The sequence below is a fragment of the Pipistrellus kuhlii genome, unplaced genomic scaffold (assembly GCF_014108245.1).
Source record: "Pipistrellus kuhlii isolate mPipKuh1 unplaced genomic scaffold, mPipKuh1.p scaffold_m20_p_10, whole genome shotgun sequence".
In the NCBI taxonomy this organism is placed as follows: Eukaryota; Metazoa; Chordata; class Mammalia; order Chiroptera; family Vespertilionidae; genus Pipistrellus; species Pipistrellus kuhlii.
Window position 1 is genome coordinate 29,186,846 of NW_023425405.1, and position 25,426 is coordinate 29,212,271.

Genomic DNA, 25,426 nt, shown 5'->3' on the forward strand with positions numbered 1-25,426 from the left:
TTTTTACAAAGGTTTCTGGGAAAAAGATTCAAAATCAGTTGTCTGTTATCAAAAAATATATAACAATTTATTAAAATAATTGGAAAGCATGAATTAAATAAGGAGTAGTAATTAGAATAGATTAATTAAACATCAAATACAGGTCCTTGAGTGCAGATTCTGCCCTGGATATAACAAGCATCAGTCAATTGGTGATTCTTTTGCATAGTTATTAAAACAACCTATGAGTGATTTTTAACTTCTTTCCCACCCAGCTAAAAGCCTTCTATCTGTGACTTTACTCATCAAAGAGGCTTTGGACAGCTGTACCCTGCCACTGAACAACTGGTGACAGTCATAATTAGTCTTGATTGATTGGCTGAAATGAAAAGTGAAGACGGTATTCTCTTAAATTCATTTATGAGTAGAATACGTCCATGAGCAGCTCATTCTGTAAGTCTCAGGAGAGGAAGAGCCACTCCTGGACAACCTGACATTATAGACCAGTTACATATTTTTACAGCAGTTACATATCTATATATTCTTTTCAAGTTGGTCTTAAAAACTGAGTATTTTAAACACACATGCCAAATTGGATTTTCCTTTAGAATCTATAACAAGATGCTCTGCCCATTGAAAAGGTGTTTAGGCCTTGGTAGATGGTACAATAAAATATATTTTTCTTTTTTTGTGACATAATTAATGTAGGACATATTAGTTTCAGGAGTACAACATAATGATTTCATATATATATATAGGATGCAAAACGACCACTATACTAACTCTAGTTGCTTTTCAACACAGTTACAATTTTTTTTTTCCTGATGAGAACTTTTAAATATATTTGTAAAAACACAGAAGAAAATCTCAAACTCAAGATATAACATTTACTTTAAAAGTTGATAAAGCTCAAATGTATGATTTTAAACTAAACTGCAAATTGTAAACATATCTTGGAAACTTTCAGTAAAACAAATGCAAAACTACATATTTTTGTCATAACTTTTTAGAATGAGGGGAAGGGAGAGAAGGACTTATTTATTAAGGAGCTGAGAGAAATGTACATAAAATTATTAGACTATAAACAAAAGCAATAAAGTATTAGTAAAATCAACATGTGATTCTGACATCTGGAATAATATTTTAACAACATTTTTCTCTAGGTAAACTACAATAATCTCTAAATTCTAATAGGCAGTAAATGACTAAGAACACAATTGGGTTTGTGGCGAGCCCTGCCAAGACCTAGGACAGTAATATGCTGTCCAGACTTGTGCCTTCCGAAATGCTCTAAGAACTATGGCACCAGTGTCAAGCCGTGGACCACATATTAATAGAGTGTAGCTTGGTTTCTATTCATGTAAAAAGTAAGTTTAATCTAAATTCTGGTAATAACTTCCTGACCCCACTGGATTCTTCAGTGCATTTTCTGAGAGGCATGAATAGGACTTTAGAGACTAATGCTTTTAGGTGCTTTAGTGAGTTAAAACCCCAAGATCTAAGATAGGTTACTGTAACTCTTCAGTCTATGACTGACTCATTGAGCTCCAATTCAAATAACCTTAATTATTCATCTGACTAATATTCTTTCTGTGAATAATGGTCAACTCTGCCTTAATATGACTATGCTAGCCATTTAGCTTACACATATTTTTGCTTTGGTCCCTGGGGAAGAAAAATCAAGATGTTGGACTGACTGTTTTGTACGTAATTTGCCACAAACACCCTCCCTAAGTTGATAGTATTCGGGGGCATATATGTTAATTTATAATTAATAGGAAGACATCATTAATAAACTATACTTCCCATAAAATATTAACATATTGATTAGCTGCATTGGGAGAGAGTGCTTTGGGATAAATCTTAGGATTTGTCATCGAACCTGCAACCTAAGGGCTGTGCTGTTAGAATAGTAAAACACAGCCTGTTAGACATGCTGCCCACCAGCTTTCAGAACCAAATATAATGCACACTAGGACGTAGTGCTGGAGCTGAGAGACTGGCACTTATCCAGGTGAACTCTGTGATTCCCCTTGATATGGTTAAATAAATTAGACTTCTACACTTCCCTTTCAGGCTGCCAGGCTGGCCATTAAGATAGGCAGGTAGAGATCTAGAAAGTTTATGTGCCTTAATGTTTGATAGAGAGAAGCTTCACTATTTGTTAACCTTGGGTAACTTCCTTTTAAATTACATTTTTAGCTTTGACAGTCTGTGTTCCAAGGTCCTATGGAGGCCTATTCCTGGTCCAAATGCCATGATATTTTAAGTAAACCAAAAAAATTATACGTTTCTTCAGATACACCTGATTCATTTAATGGCCATTCGATAATATATTGCCTTAAACGCTTTCCAATTAGACAATTCTCATTTTGCGGCACCTCAGAGAGTTCCATACCCACCATCAGAACCATTCCTCCACCCCTCCCATAAATTTACTTTTCCTTGAGAGTCATAGGAAGTCTCAGACAACATGGTGTTAAGGTAGTAGTTAGGCCTCAGAAGGGGTAAAACTTCCATATTTAGTAGTTTTCATTGCTCGGTCAATGTTAAATCTACCTGTCAATTTAAGGAGATCTGTTATTTTATGCCTTTAGTCCCCTAAGTGGAGAATCATTTACTTTATAATTTGAGGCACAGTGATCTAGAAATTTGTTATAAAAAAGGCCACCAAGAGGAAGTATGTGCTCTACTAAGCATGCCATGTAAAGTATATGTATTTTACTTTTTGGGGGGGAAAATCATCTGTAGTTCTCCTAGACATATTAATGAACAGTGACTATCACCTTAGGAAGCATCTTTTGAACTCTTAGACACCAAATATAAAAACTTAACGATCAATTCTGGAAATGGCAACCAAATGAAAGGTATTGCTAGGTCCTTGCAAGAGCAAGCCCAAGCCCACGAGAGGGAGAGAAGGGAAATGATCTCCAGTGGGAAGACATGTGCACACCCACACATTCACAGACAGCCACACTAACACAAACCCTTCATAATCCACTCATGTTCCTTCACAGATGTGTATGTCTGGATACCTCTGATTGTTCTCATTGCTAAATTTAGCTCTATACTTCTTCTTTTTTTAAAAAAAAATAGATTTTTATTTCATAGAGAGGAAGGGAGAGGGAGAGAAAGATAGAAATGTCAATGATGAGAATCATAGATCAGCTGCCTCTTCTACACCCCTTCCTGGGGATTGAGTCCGCACTCAGGCATGTCACCTGTTCGGGAATTGAACCATGACCTCCTGGTTCATAGGTCAATGCTCAACTACTGAGCCACAACAGCCAGGCTAGCTACACATTTCATAGGACCTATTCATTTAGCTATTTTTTCTATGTCAACAATTTATGCAGAGTTCTCCACTCTAAAGCTTACAAGCCCTAGAACACACCAGACAGTTCATAGTTCATAGGCCGCGTGCACTTTTGTTTCTTGGGAGATTGTTTTATGTACTCCAAACTTGTAATTATAGGAATTACAAATGAAATAAGCACCACAAGGCAGAAAATTTCCCTGCCTTTGAAAATTCAGTTAAAAGTTTTAAGATGTTTTGAGCAAAGAAGTCATTTTAAAAAGCTTTTAGGTGTGTGCAAGAAAGTTGGAACAGTTTAGGTAGGAAAATATCAACCTTCTATAAGCTTCTGCATGACTCTGAGTTCCCATTCCATGAAAAAATGGTTTTAGTGGCTAATTACAAATATGACAGATACAAAAATGACAGGGACAAGCTCCATGGGTAGGTCTATTTCTAAAGACGAGGCCTGGCTGTGCATCAAATGATCAATGAAAAGATGCACATTTGTATGTTTTAAGTTAAAATAACAATTTTAAGGTGTATGCATTATGTTTTCAAGACTCCCTGCATTTAACTGCATTTTTCCCCAATTAACCAATTACCTAATAGTCTGGATTTTATCACAAAAAAATTGCTTCTAATGTAATTAATTTATGCTAGTCCCGTTCCACAAAGTTCATGTGTCACTTTACAAAAACACATTTTATAAGAATATGTAAAATGTATCAATCTGTAAAATGGACATAGATTTTATAAAAAACTATAAAGTCAAAGCTAAGATTTTAAGAGAACTGGGGGGAAGGAAGGGGAAAGAATAATCAAGTCAGTTGTATTTAGTTCTGAGGTTTACGCCAAAGCAAAGAGAAATTGACCACAAGATCTGCAAAGAGAGAAATTGACCACAAGATCCTTAGCATCCAAGTTAAAATAAAAGTAACATGAAAGCAGACTAGATGCTCAGGCAAAGCACAGCTTCTCTTATTGAGAAAAATCATCTGATAAATAGCAGGGCTATCTGATATGGTTGTTTGGGCACTAAAATATAGCTGACATAAAATACATGTTCAAAGTGCTTAAAAAAATAAAAGGATTTTATCCCCTGGCAGTATTTTAATGTAAATTTCCAACATAACTTTTATTCTAATAGCACCTCCTTTTTGAGCACTTACCCATTACCAGGAACAGTTCACAGCTGCTGGGCATGACCTCAGTATTCCTCTCTGCAACCACAGAGGATAGGTGGTATCACTAATGCCATCGTAATGCCATCGTAACAGGAATCTCCGTCCCAGAGGTGAAGGTTGTAGGAGTAGCCAGCTGAAGACCAGCCCCATGATGCCATATTCTCCACCAGCCTGAAATTTACCTCCTCAAGCATTTTTAGTTCATATCACTGATCTTCATCCCTGGACAGTTTCTTTAAGCTGCTTTTGCTTGTAGTTATAATCCACATGTGTCAAACACAAGGCCCGCGGGCCAAATCCGTCCCGCCAGGCCTTGCAATGTGGCCCGCACCGCGCTATCATCACTGCACTCCGCTGCGTTTCCATCACAATGACAGTTTATGACTGTTCAGTAAACCATTCGGCCCGCGATTTAGGCTGGATTTTAGATTTTGGCCCCTTCTCTGATTGAGTTCGACACCCCTTTTAATCAAACCAGCTGGGCAGTTAAAACAATTTTTTTCACCTCCCCTTCCTCCCATCCCAGAGATTCTGATTCATTGGTCTGGAAAGGAACTTGGCATCAGCATTTAAAAAAAAAATACTCCTAGGTTGAGAACCTGGAGGTGAGGCAAGGACTTCTTTATCTTCTTTATTCTTGGTGATAAATGATGCTTGTGCAAAATTAATGTCCTATTTCTCATCTCCTGGGCTTACTGTCATCACAGGATGTGACATAATCTTTCTCTCCTTTCCACCACCACTACCCCTACTACCCCTGTCTCCCCCCCACCCCCCCTACACACACACACACACACACAGATGATCGGGCAAGACAACTGAAGTTGATTCAGTCTTCTTTTTGTAGGCACTGTCAACATCTAGCAACAATTTTCTTAGAACCATTGTTCACCTCAAAGCCAATGTTCTGTGGTATTTAATTATCAACATTTCTGATGAATAGAGTGAAGGTCTGGGTTTTCTGGATAGTTTTTTAGCTTTCATTTTATTTCCATGGAACAGGTTAAAATTACATTGATGTTGTTAATACTTGATCGCTACACCAAGTATCTAAGTTGTTGGTTTAGATTTCATTGATGGCTTGAGAAAATATTTCATATGTCCGTCTTTAAAAAACAAACAAAAACTTCTAAGTAAAATTAAAAATTAAAAAAGTCAGATAGAAAGGTGGTTAGTCATGTTATCAAAAGATGTTTTGTTTATTGAAGGCTAATGAGTCTTAAATATTGAGCCACACTAAGACATTTCAAAAGCGAGTCAACTGAGAAAATTACAGATTACTTCCAAATTTTGAAATCATATCTATTGCATAAAGAAATCAAACAAGGAGATAAGTGATTGATAAGGGATAGATAAAATAAAAAATAAAAATGAAAGTAATTTTAATTGAGCCCAGAGTACCCTAAAATAGGCTTGGTATTATTAACCTGAATGCTTTGCCTTATTTTGATAGTGCCCAACAAGATTGAGTTGTAGAAGTGAAGTCATGTGGAAGTGCCTGGATTTGTGTCTGGCACATGGTAGGAGTACAAGAAATATTAGTTGAGTGTGAATAGCGGTGGTGATAGAGCTGTGTTTATTGGAAACCAATGGATGTCACCCCTACCTTAGTTGAGAGAGACCAGCTTTTCCTTTTTTTTTTTTTTCTCTAGTAAAGGAGAGGGTCCTTCACCTGGTCCTGTGCCAGGACCCCAAACTATTAATATCAGCTACCATAAATAACTTGTGTCAACACTGACAATACTCTAGACTAGGGGTGTCGAACTCAATCAGAGAAGGGGCCAAAATCTAAAATCCAGCCTAAATCGCGGGCTGAATGGTTTACTGAACAGTCATAAACTCCATTGTGATGGAAACGCAGCGGAGTGCAGTGATGACAGCGCGGTGTGGGCCACATTGCAAGGCCTGGCGGGACGGATTTGGCCCGAGGGCCTTGTGTTTGACACATGTGCTCTAGACCATCAAGTTTTACTACTGTCAGAGTCTGTGAACAAGCAATGCGTTTTTAAGTACAGCATATGTGCTTCGAGTTCTCCAAGTTCTCTGAACTATGAGACAATAAATCTAAGAACAAATGGTTGTTCTAGTAGATCATTGTTGCTCAGCATTTGCCAAAAGGCAAATAGCTGATTAATTGCTCTCCCCACTCTCTGCTATTGTCAAAGGAGTGCTAGGAAAAGGCTCCTCACTAACACTGCCCTCGGTCAGCCTCTCCCCAAATCAGGTAGAGCATGTGGTAAACTGACCTACTGTCACTGAATGTCAACACAAGCTGCTCCCAATTCAGCTGGCTAATTAGATTGAGTAGGGGTTGGGGAATTTATCTTGAAGAGATGTTTGTACATTTGCACTTTACTTAAGACTGAAGACATTTCACAATTCTGGTCCCTGATTAGGGATGTGTGGGAGTCTCCAAGCAATTGTGGTTTCAGTCTCTCTAAGCTTGTACTGATGACAATGGGGAAAAATATTAATTCTCCCCCAACCCCTTTCCTCACCACATCAGCGTAAACTCAGTCCAGACATAAACCTGAGATTTTGCTTAACTCAAGTTTGTACCATTGAAAAATGTAACATTGATAATATCTGGAATTCACTATTTGTACAGAACCATTGTGTCCAATAATAGTAATGGTCTTTCTAACTTAAATTCAATCTATGACCCCCAAATGCAGCTGAGCTCCAAGATTCCTTTTAGATCTTTAATTGTATGTTTTCAACTACTTGTCTTTTTTCAATATAGTGTTAGTGTTTTAAAATAGTGGTTTCCAACTGGGAGTGATTTTCCCTCCTGGGGACATCTGGCAATATCCGGAGACACTGTTGTCACAACTGGTGGTGGGGTGCTACTGGCATCTAGTGGGTTACTGTGGACTAAACATGTCTCCCCAAAACCCACATGTTCACATATGTCTTTCATATGTATTTGGAGGTGGGGCCTTTGGAGGTAATGTGGTCATGAAACCCTATGAAAAGATTAGTGCCCTGATGAGAAGAGCTTCCGTGTGAGGCTACCATGAGAAGACACACATGTCTAAGCCAGGAAAGGGGTCTTGACCAGGAACTCAACCATGCTAGCACCCTGGTTGGAATCTTCTAGGACTGGGAAAACTAAATGCATGTTGTGTGAGCCTCCCAGTCTATGGTATCTGTTGTAGCACCCCACCTAGACAGACTGGAGCACAGAGATGCTGCCAAACATCCTACACCACATAGGACAGCTCCCCCCCAACAAAGAATGATTTGTCCAAAAATGTCAGCAGTGCTGAGGTTGAGAAACCATGAATGATTTGGTACATGCCGTAGAGAACAATGTGGGTTTGGGAAGGGAACTTGTTATGAGCAAAAGCTAGCAGTTACTTTTCCTGGGAACATTTTGCTAGTTGCCTAGCTGCAATTTTGCAATGTTGACTATTACTTAAGAGGAAGCAAAGCATTCTCAGACTGAGTGGGAGACACAGATGTGAACCTTCCTAATTATGAGAAAGTTGCTCTGCCAAGGACACTCAGGAATACAAGTTGTGCACTTACACAAATAGAAGACATTCAAATTACCCATCCTCTCAGGTTTCCTTTTTTTTCTGAAAGAAGAGCCCACAACCAATTCCTTTTGCCTTAGGCACAGCAACAGAATTCTGAATGGAACTCCTTACCATACGAGGAAAGAATGAATTCCTCTGGAAAGTCTCGCATACCTCTCTGCTGGAGCCTCAGGTCCCCACACATCAGGCCGTGTTGTCTGTAAGTGCTTGGTATTCAAAAGCAAAGGCCAGCATCTGGGGTGCTACCTGTTAGCTAGTTAGAAATGCAGATCTCAGGCCCAGCCTGACCTTCTAAGTCAGAACCTGCATTGTAACCAGATGGGAGCAGGAGTGGGGTGGGGTAGGGTTGAGGGGGAGGGGGTTGCTCTGTACTTTAAAGATTAACAAGTACTTTTTGATGGTCTTCATTCTATGGCAATGAAGCCCTAATTTTTGAGACTGAATAAAATGGACTCAATTATTATTAAAAATAGGCAAGTGTTTGCTTGTGACTAGGGATGTTGTATGGGGGCAGCCTGGTTCACCTTTTGGGCTTCAGTATTCTCATTTGTAAAAAGAGAGTCAAGATAAGAGGACCTTGCTGAAACTGGTTTGGCTCAGTGGATAGAGCATCAGTCTGCGGACTGAGGGGTCCCAGGTTCGATTCCAGTCAAGGGCATGTACCTTGGTTGCGGGCACATCCCCAGGAGGGGGTGTGCAAGAGGCAGCTGATCGATGATTCACTCTCATCGATGTTTCTAACTCTCTATCCCTCTCTCTTTCTCTGTAAAAAATCAATAAACTATATTTAGAAAAAAAAAATTAAAGATAAGAGGACCTCTATGTTCTTTTCTGCTTTTGACACTGTGGGAAATATGACGTTTTTCTTCCAGTGTAAATGTGGTTTTTAACTATCTGAGTTGTCTCGGTGAGGGTAAACTTCAGAAAAAGAAGCTCTATGGCCAGTACATAGATGCACAGACCCAGGTTGATCATCACTGATTTCTTATGCAAAATATCCCACCTCTAACCTTGAATCTGAGCCTACAAAAGTCAGGGTGTGCCTCTTGCTTGACACTTGGGCCTACTCTTTGCAGTGGCAGTCCTTGCCTCCCCTCTGCCCCCCCTCCCACTCCTGCCTCCCGTGGCCTGAACATCATGGATTATTGACCCACTGTCAAGCGTCAGCCTTGGCTGTGCAAGCAGGCTCTGCCCGGGTGTGCAGGGTGGGCTCCTGTGCAGTGCCTACTTGTTCCTGAGCATCCCAATCGAGTCCTGAAGGAGAGGCGGTCCAGCTACCATCTAGCCATGGCCCCTTGAAAACAGAAAGGTTAGGCACAGGAAGATCACAAAGATGAAAATTGTCTGCAATCCCATGTCTTCCAAGAGCTTCCTCTGGAGAGTGCCTGGGGAGGTGGTGCTTTTGATGTTTTTGTTTGCACAGTTCAAGAGACTGAAAGATCTCAATGGCCTACCAAGTCACAGAATTACCACGCCCCTCTCTTCCTGTGAAGGACAGTGTATATGTGTGTTGGGGTGAGGTGGCGGGGGGAAAGAGGGGGATGAGGAGGGGTGCTCAACGTGACTTTTCCTCTGGAAAAGATGGAATCATTAAAGCAGAGAAGTTAAACTTATTCTTACTATAAACCAGTGCATAAAATAATAGCTTATTATTGTATAGGTAGCCAGTGTAACTGCTCTATGATCTAGCAGTGAAGTAACGTCCCCTTTCTTCATTTCCTAAATCAAATTAGAACCAGGCTCAGCTGCCAACCATGAGGCCAGCAAAAAAGGCTGGTATTACTCCCTTGCCCCATGCCCTGCAAGACCTCAGAGGGCTTCTGCCTTGTTTCTCCAGCAGGTGGTGAGGTGGGAGGCATGGGTGGCTTCCAGACTGGTGGCTCCTGTAGAGCTGGATTGTTCCTCCCATTGCCTCTGCTCTCCCACATGCTGGCTGGCCCTGTAGCCCCAAGTATAGTCAGCTCTCTGCCGGCCAGGGGGCTCTCGCAGATAGCTTAGTTCATTCTTCCTGTCCCATTAGGAAAAGTTTAGACTCTAGAAACAGAAAATAATAGCTCTTCCACCCCCACAAGAAGGAGGAAGTATCTTTCTTTCATTCCTTGCTAATAAGGCACAATGCTGCCTCCTCAAGCCCCTTCATGAATAAGGCCCAGAGATGGGCACATACAGAAAAGACTAGCAAATGGAGGTTAAGCTCCCAGGGGTCAATCTGCTCCACTTAGAATGTCAGGTTTAGAATGCCGGTACTCTCCACAACTGACCATCTGAATCAGCTAGAGAATTAACACATACAGACCCACCAATGGGGGAGCTCCTCTGTATCTTCTCAGATTTCCACGGGTGTTCCAGATGCTTGGCCTGGCTGGGGAAGCACTGGAGAAGGAGGAAAGTATGAATTTGGGAACCAAACAGTCTGGGATTACTATTCAGCTCTGCCACTTACTATCCTTATAAACTCAGGCAAATAACTCCATTTCTCTGGGACTGTTTCTTTTTTTTTTTCTTTTTAATTTTTATTTTAAATATATTTTTATTGATTTCAGAGAGGGAGGGAGAGGAAGAGAGAGATAGAAACATCAATGATGAGAGGGAATCATTGATTGGCTGCCCCCTACATGCCCCCACTGGGGATCAAGCCCACAAACCTGGGCATGTACCCTTGACTGGAATCGAACCTGGAACCCTCTGGTCCACAGGCCGACGCTCTATTCACTGAGGGCAAGGAATTGTTTCTTTTTTAAAATATATACTATATGTTGGGGGTAAAAACAGTCTGTCTTCTATCACAAAGCTAAAAATTGTGAAGTGATTATTAATGCTTGGTGCATTTTAAGAGTCTCATGCTCTACCGACTGAGCTAGCCGGGCGAGACTGCTTGGTGCATTTTAAAACACTAGTTGGATTTGCATTGCTACTATGTTTTGGAGGGCAGTCTGGCCATTGTCCTTCAGTATTTTCAATGTGCATACCCTTCGATGTTGATATTATAATATGAAGGATTTACCAAACAGAAATATTTCTAGAAGTATAGAGGATGTATGTATAAAGGTGATTATTTTTGCATTGTTCGTAAAAACAACAACAACAAAAAAAAAAACCACACGTGTAAACAAACTAAATTTTCATCAATAGGACATAGATTGAATAGTGTGTGGCATATGAATACAGTAAATCACTACCCAAATCCTAAAAAGGAAAAAGTGAATTATATGTACAACCATGCAGTTGGGGAATGGAGTGAATTCTCCATCTTCCCTTCTTTAATGCTTCTATCTGACTAGTCCTATTGAATAAAAGGGTGATATGCAAATTAACCATCACTCCAACACACAAGATAGCTGCCCCCATGTGGACACAAGATGGCTGGTAGGGGAGGGCAGTTAGGGGTTACTGGGCTGGCAGAGGAGGGCAGTTGGGGGTGACTAGGCCTGCAGGGGAGGGCAGTTGGGGTGACCAGGCCTATACGGGAGGGCAGTTAGGGTTGACCAGGTAGGTAGGGGAGGGCAGTTAGAGGCAATCAGGCCCACAGGAGAGCATTTAGGCATCAATCAAGTTGGCAGGGGAGTGGTTAGGGGCAATCAGGCAGGCAGGCAGGCAAGCAATTGGGAGCCTGCGGTCCTGGGTTGTTACAGGGATGTCCGACTGCGTGGTGGGATTGGGAGAGTCAGACATCCCTTGAGGGGTCACAGATTGGAGAGGGTACAGACTGGGCTGAAGGACACCCCCTCTTCCCCCGCATGGATTTCATGCACCAGGCCTCTAGTTATAAAATAATATAATAGACACAAGTCTATTAACAAGAGAGAAGAACAATTTAATACACGCTCACAAGAATCTCAAAATAATTGTCAAATCAAAAATGAGGCTCAAATGAAGGCATCTTTTTATATCTTTTAGATGAAGAAACAATAAACCTGTGAAAAATGAACAGGACAAAGAAAGTGCTCATTAGGAAGGAATCTAAACAGATGGGTATTCCTTAGTGAGGAGTCTAAACAAAGTTTGGGCTTGAGTTGTAAATTAGTAAAGGCAACATGAGGCTTGTTTGCACATGCTTTTGCCTCTGGTTTTATGATTTCTCTGATAAAATTGTCTCTCAAACCTTCAGGAGTGGGGAGGACACCTACCCTGTTTCCCCGAAAATAAGACAGTGTCTTATATTAATTTTTTCTCCCAACGTTGCACTAGCTCTTATTTTCAGAAGATGTCTTATCTTTCCATGCGCTAGGTCTTATTTTCGGAGGATGTCTTATGTTTGGGGAAACATAGGTATCATGGATATTTATTTCCTGATTTTCAGGGGGACAGAGGGTAACACAGAGTTATTCCTGCTCTTGATGCTTCTCAGGTAATTTTAGTTCAAAATAATCAATATGCCAGTCCCTGGCAGATGGCTAAGTTGGCTGGAGCATTGTCACGTACACCAAAATAATCAATATGCCATTCTGGGATAACTTAGGTCAGCCTGCCCTGGGTTCTGACAATGTCAACAATATGTTGACTGAAAAAGCTTTACACACACACACACACACACACACACACCACACACCACACACTACATAGAAATGATTGCATACGAATAGAATATGAAAGTATACATCAGGCCACTAAAAATGGTTACCACTGGAGCATGGTTTGGGGAGATGATATGTTTACTGTTGGTTTATGCATTTCTTTATTCTGAATTTTTTGCAATAGCAAGTAACTACTTTTGTAAACATGCTCAATGTTTGGCTTTTTTTACATTGCGCATATATTACTTTGGTAAGCTAAGATGAACAATGAAGGCAAACACTTTTTGATTACATAACATTACCCATCCCACTACTGTTTTGTAATCAACATGTTATCAAGCCTTACTCATCGTGCATAATTTATTACATCAAAGGCTTCTCTTCTTGGTCTCTGTATGAATAATTGGCTCCCTTTTAATTGACTCTCTGCCAGGTGATCTATTCTAGGTAGGCCCACAGAGCAAAGAACTACTGACTAATTTCATGGGGGCAGTTGGTAAAGAGAAAGATACAGGAGTAGTTAAAACCTCTCAGAAAATCACCATTAAATGCCATTTCCTGGACCATCTCCAACACATGAAACTGTTCTTTTTCAAATGTTTCTTCTGTTAGTGATTTTTCAACCAAAGACACCCCACAACACACACACACACACACACACACACACACACACACACACACACACTGCCAAGGGGCATTTGGCAATATCTGAAAAAGTTTGGGATTGTCACACCTGGAGATAGGGTTGTTACAGGCATTTGTTGGGTAGAGGCCAAGGATGCTGCTTATTACCCTACAAGGCACAGCACAGCCCTCCACATAGGGGAGAATTTTCTGTCCCAAATTGTAATAGTGCCATGAGTGAGAAGCCCTGGTCCACAGGAAGACAAAAAGAGGCACTCCTTTTAAGCTGGTTTGCCTCATAGTCAGCTTCTACCATTCAAAACTATATTCCGCCACCCAGCTTTATTGAGGTGTAATTTATAAATACAATTGTAAGATACTTAAGGTATACAACAATAGGAATTTATAAAAGTATACACTGTTTAAGGATTCCCACTATCAAGTTAATTAACACACCCACCACCTCACATACACCCGCACTCCCTTTTCTCTCCTTTGATAAGAACATTTAATTTCTACTCTCTTAGCAAATTTCCATTACACAATGCAGCATCATCAGTATATTTCATATTAGATCCTTAGACTTCATTCACCATATAGCTGAAAGTCTGTACCCCTTTACCATCCTCTATTTCCCCCACCCCTAGCCCCCTGCAACCACTTTTCTACTCTTGTTTCCATGACTTTTGACTTTTTTTTTTTTTAATTGATTCAATATACAAGTGATACCATACAGAACATTTCTTTGCTTGGCTTGTTTCACTTAGCATAGTGCCCTCCAGGGTCATCCATGTTGTTGCAAATAACAGGATTTCTTTCTTCTTTTTAAAGGCTGAATAATAGTTGCATTTATATATACTACGTTTTCTTGATCCATTCCTCCATCAATGAACACTGAGGTTGTATACACTCCTTATTTATTGTGATCAATGCTGCAATTGAACAAGGGAGTCCAGATAACTCTTCAAGATAGTGGTTTCATAGCCTTTGGATATGTATCCAGAAGTGGGGTTGCTGGATCGCATACAGTGCCCAGATGCAGGCTTAATGGAAGGGAGCCTCGGGCAGCAGCTGGGAATATAGGTAGTTAAATTGCTCTCAGGGAGGAACTTGTAGATGCATATTTTCTCCCTTTTCACTGCACCAAGCCCAGGCGATCCTGATTGCTATAGTCTTATTGGACTTGCAAATGGAGGGCCCACCGGCTCTCAGAGCCAGACATACCGGGACTCACCCCTTGGGTGGCAGGTTCAAAAGCTGGGGCACAGACATGTGTACAAGCTCCTTCCAGTGACACACTGGTGGCTTGGGGCAGACTTCAGGGAGCCAGTGGGAGAGGTGTCTGTCAGTTTCCCTGGTCTCCAGGGAGGATTGCAGCCAGTCCCCATGTGTGCACTAAATTGGAAGCCTGATCCATAGGCAGCAGCTTTCAGAATAAGTAGATGGACCTTTTACTGGGAAAGACTAGGACAGTGGTGGACAAACTCATTAGTCAGCAGGGCCAAATATGAACAGTACAATGATTGAAATTTCTTTTGAGAGCCAAATTTCTTAAACTTCTTCTAATGCTACTTCTTCAAAATAGACTTGCCCAGGCCATGGTATTTTGTGGAAGAGCCACACTCAAGGGGCCAAAGAGCGACATGTAGCTCGTGAGCAGCAGTTTGCCGACCACGGGACTAGGAGATTGGCAACTTTGCCTGTTCCCTGTGCACTGAGCCCTGGGGAATAGCCATACTTACCAGTACTTGGGGCCTCTTAACAGTTGCCCCTTTGGTTGCTGTTGTCTTATGAACAGACTTGAAGGACTAGATGTTTTGGGAAGCCTGTCCTGACCCTCAGTTGGGAGTCTTAAAATTTGGGGTACTATGTGTTGGGTCCAAAAGTAATCCTGTTTTACTAGCTGAAGTTTAACCTTCAGTTAAGCAGCTGAACTTCAAAGGAAATTGGACTACCTCTTTCATGTATTACACTAATGATTCAGCTGAAACTGGTTTGGCTCAGTGGAAAGAGCATCAGCCTGTGGACTGAAAGTTCCCAGGTTCGATTGCGGTCAAGGACATTTACCTTGGTTGCGGGCACATACCCAACAGGGGGTGTGCAAGAGGCAGCTGATCTATGTTTCTCATCAATGTTTCTAGCTCTCTATCCCTCTCCCTTGTTCTCTGAAAAATCAATAAAATATATTTTAAAAAATAATAATAAATTAATTATTCAACTCTTGCTATGGCCTACTGAAGACCATCCTGAAATACTAAAAAATGTTTGGACTTGGAAGTCAGATGACTTGCATGCAATCTTTGCTGCCACCAGTTATTAGCTATGTGGTGTGGAACAATCTTCACGGGGTCTTCCTTTTCCCTAAAAACTCCCTGTATAATGTAGTGATCAGAATCAATTCCAGTCACGGATGTGAACTGCTGTGCAAACAAAGCAATGAGCAAGTGTGAGCGGCTCTGTGTTCAGAAAAGAAAAGCTTTTCTGACAGTTTTGGGTCACACATTCTCTTTTTAATGGTCTTTTTGAAGAACCAACTAGGTGATAACATAGTATAGGTAATTAACTTTCTTCTGTATGTATTGATATGCTTAGCTGCAGAAAGCATCCTCAAATAGCTTTGTTGTTTTAAAGTGCAGGAAAAAGAACACTAAAAGATGTATTAACTGACACTGCTTGTATAATGTCTAACTTACTGTAGTGAAGCCCTTTTCCTTCTAGGAATCAGTTTTTCCTGAAAAATAAAATTCTTTAGGGTCATTTCCAAAGACCAGAAACATTTTTTAAGACCCTTCTTCAGAAGCACGTGTGAGGCTGTAAGCAATATTATTCCCTGGCTTCTGACATAACCTACACACTGGAAAAGGCAAAGTGTACTTCTTTGAAATTCCAAGGCAAGACTGCAGCTCGTAGGCACACAGTCTTCTCATAAAGTGGAGGTTCTTTTGCATGCCCAGATGCAGCTGAGAATAAAGAGGAGGGATGGGGAATACACCAGCCCTTCCTGGTCCTCCCTCACAGAATGGCCAGCGAGAGGTACAGAGAACAGCGTTTCTATTCTTTAGAAATTATTATAATGGAAAAATGTGTTTTCCCCCCAAATGCCTCGTCGTCTTAAAATCTAGAACCACTGTATTAGTTTCCTATTGCTGCTACAACAAGTTACCACAGACTTAGTGGCTTTAAACAAATTTATTATCTCACGATATTGCAGGTTAGAAGTACTAAAATCGAGGTGTGTGTAGGGCTGTGTTCCTCCTGAAAGCTTTAGGGAAGACTTGGTGTCTGTGACTTCCAGCTTCTAGAACAAGCATGTCAAACTCAAAGGCTAACACGGGCCAAATGAATGAGGCATGTGGCTCTTAGGCCACGAGTTTGACATGGTTGTTCTAGAGGCTGCTTGCATTCCTGGACTTGTGGCCCTCCATCTTCAAAGCCAGCAAGAGAGCATGTTCAAATCAATCAAATGGGTGTGGGTGTGCACGTGCACTTATGTGGTATGGTGTGGCATGTGGGTGGTGTGTAGTGTGTGTGACCTCTACTTCTACAAAGCCAGCAGCTGGGCATATTCAAATCAATGAAGAGGTGTGTGTGTGGTGTCCTGTGTGGTATGTAGTGTGTGTGTGTGTGTGTGTGTGTGTGACCTCTACTATTATCACATCCTCTTCTCTGACCCTTTTGCCTTTCTCCTACAAGAACTCTTGTGATTCCATTGCGTCTGCTGACATAATCTAGGGTAACTTTCCAGAGTAAATTTAGGGTTCTCTTGCTAAGAATAATATAGGTGTGGGCAAATCTCTGCCACACACAGGCAAAAGTCTGTGGTAAGGCTCATTATTTCACTTTTGTCATTTTTTCTCTAGCAAGACTGCTTATCAGAAAGTGTTTGGTCAGAGTGATGGGTTAGAGTGGCTGTTACCAATAAGAGAGTGGGCAGCTCCAGAATAAGAGCAGAACTATTGCTGAAATCATGATTCTAAGGTCTAGGCTAATGGATAATGAGTGCTCATGGCCTAGAGCTCACATGGAGTGAAGAGCTAGTTGAACAAAGAAGAAAGGACTGGGAAGGGAGAAAGAAGAGGCTGTGATTAAAAGAGGAAATTTCAAGTTGACGTAAGACAGTTAGCAATGCTCACAGTCTGAGGTGTGGCTGTCCTTAACTGGCATGGAAAATAGGTTATTATGGTTGATGTATAGGCGCTATGGAAACAAGATAATTGAAAAGAATTATAGCAGGAGATCCCAGTGGAAAGGACCATTAAATTGAGATGAAAAACCAAGATACTCATCAAATCAACAGTAAACAGAAGAACGATTGGTGTCAGTGCACAGGTTTACCTCCAATTGAAAAGGTTGATTTATCTATCAGGGAAATAGTAATGGCAGATATTTATTGTGACAGTCAACAAACTATTTTTTTCAATTCATCCATTGATGGGCATCTAAGTAGTTTCCATGACTTGCTATTATTACTAGAAGTGTTGCAATGAACATAGGAGTGCATTTATCTTTTCAAATTAGTGTGTGTGTGTGTGTGTGTGTGTGTTTCCCTTTGGATAAATATCTGGAAGTGGAATTGCTGGATCATATGTAAATTCTATTGTTATTTTTTCCCCCCAGAAATCTCCATACCTTTTTCCAGAGTGATTGCATTAATTTACAATCTCATCAATAGTGTACAAGGATTCTCTTTTTCTCTACATCCTTGCCAAACCATATTTGTTGATTTATTGATGGCCATTTTGTCAGGTGTGCTATATTTCTTTGTAATTTTAATTTGCATTTCCCTGATGATTAGTGATGTTGAGCATCTTTTTATATGTCTGTTGACCATCTGTCTTCTTGGGAGAAACATCTCTTCAGGTTTTCTGCCCATTTTCAGTTGGATTTTTTGGTTTAGTTGTTAGAATCTTCTTTATCTATTTGGAAGTTATCTATTTATGCCAGAACAATACTGTTTTAATTATGATAGCTCTGTAGTATAGTTTGTCATCAGGGGGAGTAATATCTCCCACTTTGTCCTTCTTTCTCAAGATTGCTTTCACTATTTGGGGTCTTCTGTGGTTCCATATAAATTTTAGAATTAGTTAAAATTTTAGAATTAGTTATTCTAATTCTGAGAATGCCACTAGTATTTTAATAAGCATTGCATTGAACTATATATTATTTTAGATGGTAAGGACATTTTGACAATATTAATATTTTCAATCCATGTGCAACGTATATAAAATTATTTTAAACTATTTTAAAATAATTTGTTACATAAAAGTTGTCAGGATATAGAGAACTTATTTCCTTCATCCAGTTTTATGTAACTTAACATCTTACATAACCATGTTATAATGGTCAAAACTAGGAAATTAACATTGGTACAATAGTATTAATAAAACTGAACTTCATTCAGATTCCTGCAGATCCCCTAATGTCTTTTAGAGGATGAAGTCCAGAATGCTGTGTTGTATTTAGTCATGTTCTTGGTCTCCTCTGACCAGTGACATCTCAATCTTTCTTGTTTTTCACCCCGGTGATACTTGAGACTCCTCTCAGGAATTTTGTGGAATGTCCCTCAATTTGGGTTTGTCTGACGTTTTTCTCATGATGAGCCTGGGTTTGTGGTTTTGAGAATATACATAGAGCTTAAGTGTGCTTGTCATAGCATCATATTAGGGAGGCAAATTGTTCCAGTTTGGTCATTGGGCACTAAGTGGTTTTACATGAATTACTTATTGATGACTCCAACCATCCAATGAGGCATGTATTACCATTATATTCCTTCTGTATAAAGGAAACTCAAGCTCAGAAAGAAGAAACCTTTCCAATCATTCACATCCTATGTGTGTTGAAGCCAACAGTCTGACTCCAGAGTCTGTGTGCTTGGCTTTGCTATGCTCTCAAAAGAGAAGAATGCTCCATAAACATTGGAGATAAAGTTTCTTTTTATTTCATGTTTTTAAAGAGGTGAAAGCATTTGCAGAAGGGATGAGTTCCTAAAGGACAGTATGTGGAGGTAGAGAAAGAACCACAAATGGTCATAACTAAGTCTGTTGCTAGTTGGGAGTGGTGGTGGGGGTGGTGGGGAGAGTAACAAAGAAAAGTGAAAGGTGCAGGGCAACTAGTATCATGGCAGTGAAAAAGGAAAAAATGTTCATTGAGGGTGCATTTTGGCTGCAGTGCCATTGAGAATCAGCCTATGGTAAGAAGGGCATTATTAAGCTTCCACAAAACCATACATAGAAAGGTAGAAAACAAACCAGATTTCAGGGGATAAAAAAATGTTTAGAGACAGGAGATAAACAATTTAATAAGAAAAGGGATGTAGAAGGGACAAATCCCCCCCCCCTCCCCCTAGGGTTCTAGGGAAGGAGAGAAGGCTCTGTACTAGGGAAATGTGGATGCTAACTGCATGAGAACTGCAAAAGGAGGGTGAGAACCTTGGAGTTAGGGGAACCTTGCCTCCCCATCCATTGGAAGCGAGCCCAACAGACCAAGGATAGTGGTATTGTTGAGGTGAAGGTACAGGCACACCTAGGATGTCAGGATTTTTATTTGATGGTCTTCATTAGTAAAACTAGAGGGAAGGCCACCTGCACACATTGGTAGAAGACTTAAGAAAGGTGTTACTTAGTCCTGGAGGCAGCTAACATCCCTGGCCAGTGCTGGGCAGGCTGGTGAAAACAGGGCAGACACCATTCATACTGACAGAAGGCATGCGAGGGGAAGCAGACATCAGAAATAGGAATAGGACTACCTGGATTTTTACTTGACAAAAGGCTCAGTATTGTTTTTTCTAAACTGTTTGAAATTAAATATGATGCTAACTTGCTATTAGGTTGTTGAGAAAAATATCTATTTTAAAGGATCAGCCTAAACCATAACAAATATAATTACTGCTAGAATAAAATACTGTTTTTCTCAGAAATTTTTCTTAAGACAGTCTTAATTACAGAATTCTTGGTGAGTGTTTAGCAATTATAAATTTAACAGCAAAGGCATAGTGTTTCCTTTGTATGTTAAGAGAGTATAGGTTGTGGACAGTATACTCTAATCAAAGCACAGGTTAGGGTTAGAATCATCCATTTCAGAAGCATTTTAAATCTGTAATGTTACTAAAAATGTTTTTATATATCCAGGGGCAGAACTTTTATTAATTACTGACAACATACCTTTCAACATTATAGATTGCCTTTAACATAGTTATAATACTATAGTATACCAGCATCCTTTATATGAATCAGAAAGATTGCCTTTAACATAGTTATAATACTATAGTATACCAGCATCCTTCATATAAACTGGAAAGAATTTACATTGGACAGTATTAATATTTGGTGATTATTTTATTACCATATATTATTACATAAATTTTATTTAATAGTAAGGATATTATAAATCATATATTTTTTTAAATGTATGCATGGCATATGTAAAGCAGTAACATTAGAAGGAGAAAAGCCCTGAAAGCATTTACCTACAAGTTAGTAATACTGAAAAACACTACGTTTGTGCATAGGCACGATTGAAAGCTTCATAATACAGCAGAACACTGGTACATGTTCAGGTACTGTGAGAACCACTGATGTATAGGAAAAGTTCCAGGTTCTTAGAAGTGCACGCCATCTAAAAAAAAACCAAAAACCCCTCAACATAGCGGAGGTTTCTTTGTTTTGGCACACTCAGCAATGTACACAAAAATGTATTTGGTTTAATGTGCTTTTATTATTCTATGGATATATACACCTAAAAATGTACAATATTACTTTAAAAGTTTATAATTGCTTGTCATCACATTCACAATTCTAAAAGCCCGTCTTCCACTAACCAGTTCATCCAGTGACACGAAGGAAGACTAACAAAAATGCTGTAAGACTTTTAATGAAAAGTTTAAATGTAAAAATGGATTATTAATCTAGACCCTCTGGTCTAAATCTTTAGTGACACCTCATGCTGGAAACAAAATATGAAATGTTTTAGGGAAATTTGTTGTTTTCAATACTTATGTTGATTCTAGATTCAAAATTTTGACTGAAAATGCATAGAACAGATGGTGGCACTTCTTTTAAATCACCTGAGGACAGCAGTTAGGAGGGTGATTAATTTGCATTACTGATAATAAAGGTCACTTTACCATAGAAACAACCTAATGTTTGAAATTAATAAAATTGCACAATTATCTTTTTTTGTAATACCAACTTAAATGGGTTGCATTCACTATTTGATAAAATGTGTAAAACTCATTATTTATATGCATATAAAATATGAAATATTTTTACATGAAAAAATTAAAAATATTTTGTTCATTGTAAAGCACACAATGCACCATTCACAGCAATACTTTGCACCAAACATTGCTATATTCAATCTTAACACTTCACAATCATAAATTTCACTTCTTAATACAGTGCAAGTGCAAACTAAGAAGTGAAATTTATAAAGTCAACACACTATTTCCTTAAAACATTATAGATGCAAAACAGTTGGTAAAAAATGTACACACATTGAAATGGGCGCTTTGTTTTTCCTCAGTGGCCCTGCTCTTCACTGTAGGCTGAGAAATGTGGTCACTTGAGCAGATTTTCATGCAACTACCAGGGTGGAGACTTTAGCAGAGGTAAAGGGCGGTATATTTTTGAAAACACTGTTGACATTTTAGTGCTACCATTAATATTTACATAATAATTAAGAAATAACTTGAAAAGATATTTTACTTTGAAAAGACATTTTACTTTAAAATATTTTTCAGTGTAAGGCACAGAGCAACATTTACAATCTAGAAGCAACTAGTTTATTCATAATAAATAATTAGCCGAGACCGGTTTGGCTCAATGGATAGAGCGTCGGCTTGGGGACTGAGGGACCCGGGTTCGATTCCGGTCAAGGGCATGTACCTTGGCTGCGGGCATATCCCCAGTAGGGGGTGTGCAAGAGGCAGCTGATCGATGACTCTCTCTCATCGATGTTTCTAGCTCTCTATCTCTCTCCCTTCCTCTCTGTACAAAATCAATAAAATATATTTAAAAAAAAAAAAAAAAAAAAAAAAAAAAAATAAAAATAAATAATTATCTTTTCAGTCATTATTTGTTCTTTACCTGAAGAAAGTGGGTAAATAGTGCAGTTAAAACATGCATAGGTTAATAAAAATTATTGAATTTAAAAAATGCAAATGATATTTGTGTAAAATGTTAACTTTAAAAAGAAAAGGCATTATTTTATATATAAAATATACATCCTACAGTGTTATAGGTAGAAAAAACTTTGAGGCACTTACATTAACAAGGAAGGAAAGCACCAAACCACTTATTTTAATATAAGAAATAGTTTACTTTGGTAACTTCTGGTTCATAAGTTGAAAACTCATTACCTTTTTATTCTGACATAAATAATTCCAGTAGAGAAAACTTTCTCATTGAAGAGAATCTTAAAGTTCCCGTAAATAAAATTTGCATAACTTGTGGTGCTCAAAATGTGAAATGTAGATAGTATCTCACCAGCCTGTGGCATATAGTTTCTACTTGAATGATTACAGTCTATGTAATTTTCCAAACCAGCTAGGGCTAATTTTGATGTTTTTAATTGTTTTTAATTCTTTTTGAAAAACATTAAAATGTGGTTTGGTAATAACAGTGGGAACAACATACATCAATGCCTCCATGTGACTTGCTGATGTCCAACATTGACAGTTTAGTAACTGTAATCTTCCACCTTTTAAACCAAAACCAAAGTAAAAATTGGGCGTGGAATTATAGGAATCTACTGGATGTCAAGTCCGGGAAAGGTCTGTTCTCTGATGGATGGTGAAGAGACTGAAGATGTGTAGTGGTCTGAGAGTTATTTATAGTATTTAATTCAGCTGGATAGGTTTCATTTAAAACTCCATTCGGAAACTGAAAACAAAAACAGCAATTTATTAGAATGGATCTTTAAGGTATCTTAAATCATTATTAAAATATTTTTTAATCTTCACTCTACATGATGTTAAATTTCAAATTACTGTATTATCGCTTAATTTTAAAGTCATTCAATGAAAAATACTGAGCACATATATTTGGTGTTCCATATATCAGGAGATCATTTGATCAAGGCATTGCCTTCGAATAGAAACTAATAAATCAAAGAGTAATAGTAATAAGTAATACGGGGTGAGGTTAAAGTAGGTATACAATATGATAGGTTTATAGTTGTTCAGATGGAAAATAATACAAGAATAAACTATTTTTGTCCCACATTGAATAATCTCTGTAATAAATTTTCTTTGACCAGATTTCATCTCAGTCAAATTCTGGGGACCAGGGAATTTATTACACTTGAGATTACTACATTGGAACAGATGACCTAAGTATTTCCTACTACTCAGACTGTGGGTAAACCAATTTCTTATTTGTACTATATTTTTAATAACCTGATTCGGTAATTAGGACCACTATGATTATTGTCCTAATTTCAGAATCAAGTTATTAAAATGCTGTCTTGCCATCTTACAATGAAATTGGTCTGGTTTTTATAACTACTATGGGGGAGATGGACACAGTTCTGTAGTGTTTTATAGATACCAGAGCCTTTAGAGTACATAGCGAGAGTTATAGAAACTTCCAGATTAAAACCAAACTCTTAATTCCTTCAAATAAAATCTACCTTTAACCTTTAACAATAGGCTTCAGTAATCAAAATACTGATTAGTAAAGCCTTCAAAACATATAGTAATACCCACATAATCTAGATCTATGATGGCAACTGTCAATTCTTCAAATTGCCCAGAGAATGTTGGATCTTAAAGAAATTACTCTAAATGTATTATCTAGAGCAGTGCTGTTCAATGGAAATGTGAGCCACATTAAAAAAGTGAAATTTTAATGTATTTTCCTTAACCTAATCTAGCTGAAATTTCATTCTTTTTTTCAAATTAAATCTCCAAAATTGGCAGGGTAGCCACTCTATATATATGTGGCTAGTCCCAGATGAGGTGTACTAAAAATATCTGCCGAGAAGGAGAGAGAGATAGGTCTACAAAATTCTTGTTTGGCTCAGTGGATACAGCGTCAGCCTGTGGACTGAAAGGTCCCAGGTTCAATTCTGGTCAAGGGCATGTACCTTGATTGAGGGCATATCCCCAGTAGGGGGTGTGTAGGAGGCAGCTGGTTGATGATTCTCTCTCATCGATATTTCTCTCTCTTCCTCTCTGTAAAAAATCAATAAAATATATATATTTTTAAAAAGTAGTGAAGGGATCACTGTAGAGAACTCATGAGCTAACGGGAGTTCAAAATGTAATATTACACAAGTAAGTTCTTTACTACTTAAGAGAATATGAGGTAAGGTACCTACCTATGATTAACTTCACAGCAACGTAAAATAGACTATAGTGATTAAAGGATGTTAGGAACGAAACTAAGAAACTTTCACTGCCCTTTTCTATTACATAACAATGAACTTAATTTTGGTCAGGATGTTCTTCAAAACGATGAAATGCATTTTTAAATGAACTATTTTATAATGGAAAAGCATAAATGTAAACATGCTGTGTTCCTGGATGGCCAGAGAGAGCAGATATACTCACGTTAACTTTTTTAAAAAGTGATTTAGATTTAAAGTGTGCTTGCTGCTAGAAGGATTTTTAATGACACATTTAAATAGTAAAAATACATCAACCTCAAGGCCCGTGATAGAAAGCCAGCTGTATTGCCCTTTTAAGAACATCAGAGAAAAACATTTCCCCTGATGGGATAAAAGGAGGCTGTGGCACATAAAACAGAGGGATTGCTAGAGAATACGAAGGAGCCTGGGATTAAATTCCAATGACCTTCGGAGGCAAAGGCATGCAAAGAAATACCTTTTAACCCAATTTCAACTATATATCAAAACACTGAGAAAATTATTTTTAAATATCAAGAAAGATAAATCAAAATCTCTATTTTAAACAATATACTTGTAACTACTTTTACCAGGTAACTTAAGGCAGTGGTCAGCAAACCGCTGTTTTTTGGCCCCTTGAGTGTGGCTCCTCCACAAAACACCATGGCCTGGGCGAGTCTATTTTGAAGTGGTGTTAGAAGTAGTTTAAAAAATTTGGCTCTCAAAAGAAATTCCAATTGTTGTACTGTTGATATTTGTCTCTGTTGACTAATGAGTTTGCCAACCACTGACTTAAGGACATATTCAGCGCTTGACTGCTTTTTCCTTTACAATTCAGCTAAAAAGGATATACTTGTACTTGCGTTTGGAACATACTGGCTTATAAAAAAAAGTAGTCACAGACATAATCAGACATGTTCTGATATAAATGCTGTAGATAAT

The 25,426-nt window shown here is 38.8% G+C and overlaps 1 protein-coding gene and 1 long non-coding RNA gene across 7 annotated transcripts in view; both read right to left on the bottom strand.

Annotated features, from left to right (window-relative positions):
* Positions 1-2,505: 2,505 nt before the first annotated feature.
* LOC118714226 lies at positions 2,506-21,924 on the bottom strand. The gene is made up of 3 exons (XR_004986517.1): positions 21,551-21,924; positions 19,884-19,886; positions 2,506-2,517 (listed from the first exon to the last, which is right to left on the bottom strand). It is a non-coding gene; the product is annotated as an uncharacterized LOC118714226 (long non-coding RNA).
* A 766-nt stretch (positions 21,925-22,690) lies between these two features.
* AHR (aryl hydrocarbon receptor) overlaps positions 22,691-25,426 on the bottom strand; it is a 39,054-nt gene continuing 36,318 nt past the window's right edge. For 5 of the 6 annotated variants that reach the window (XM_045578148.1, XM_036429261.2, XM_036429258.2 and 2 more), the window contains one exon: positions 22,691-23,019. In XM_045578148.1, the coding sequence (XP_045434104.1) occupies positions 22,876-23,019 (144 nt within the window). In that variant the 3' untranslated portion in view covers positions 22,691-22,875. Of the gene's footprint in view, positions 23,020-23,165; positions 23,237-25,426 lie in introns of those variants that run through there. The other variant, XM_036429260.2, reaches the window with a different exon arrangement.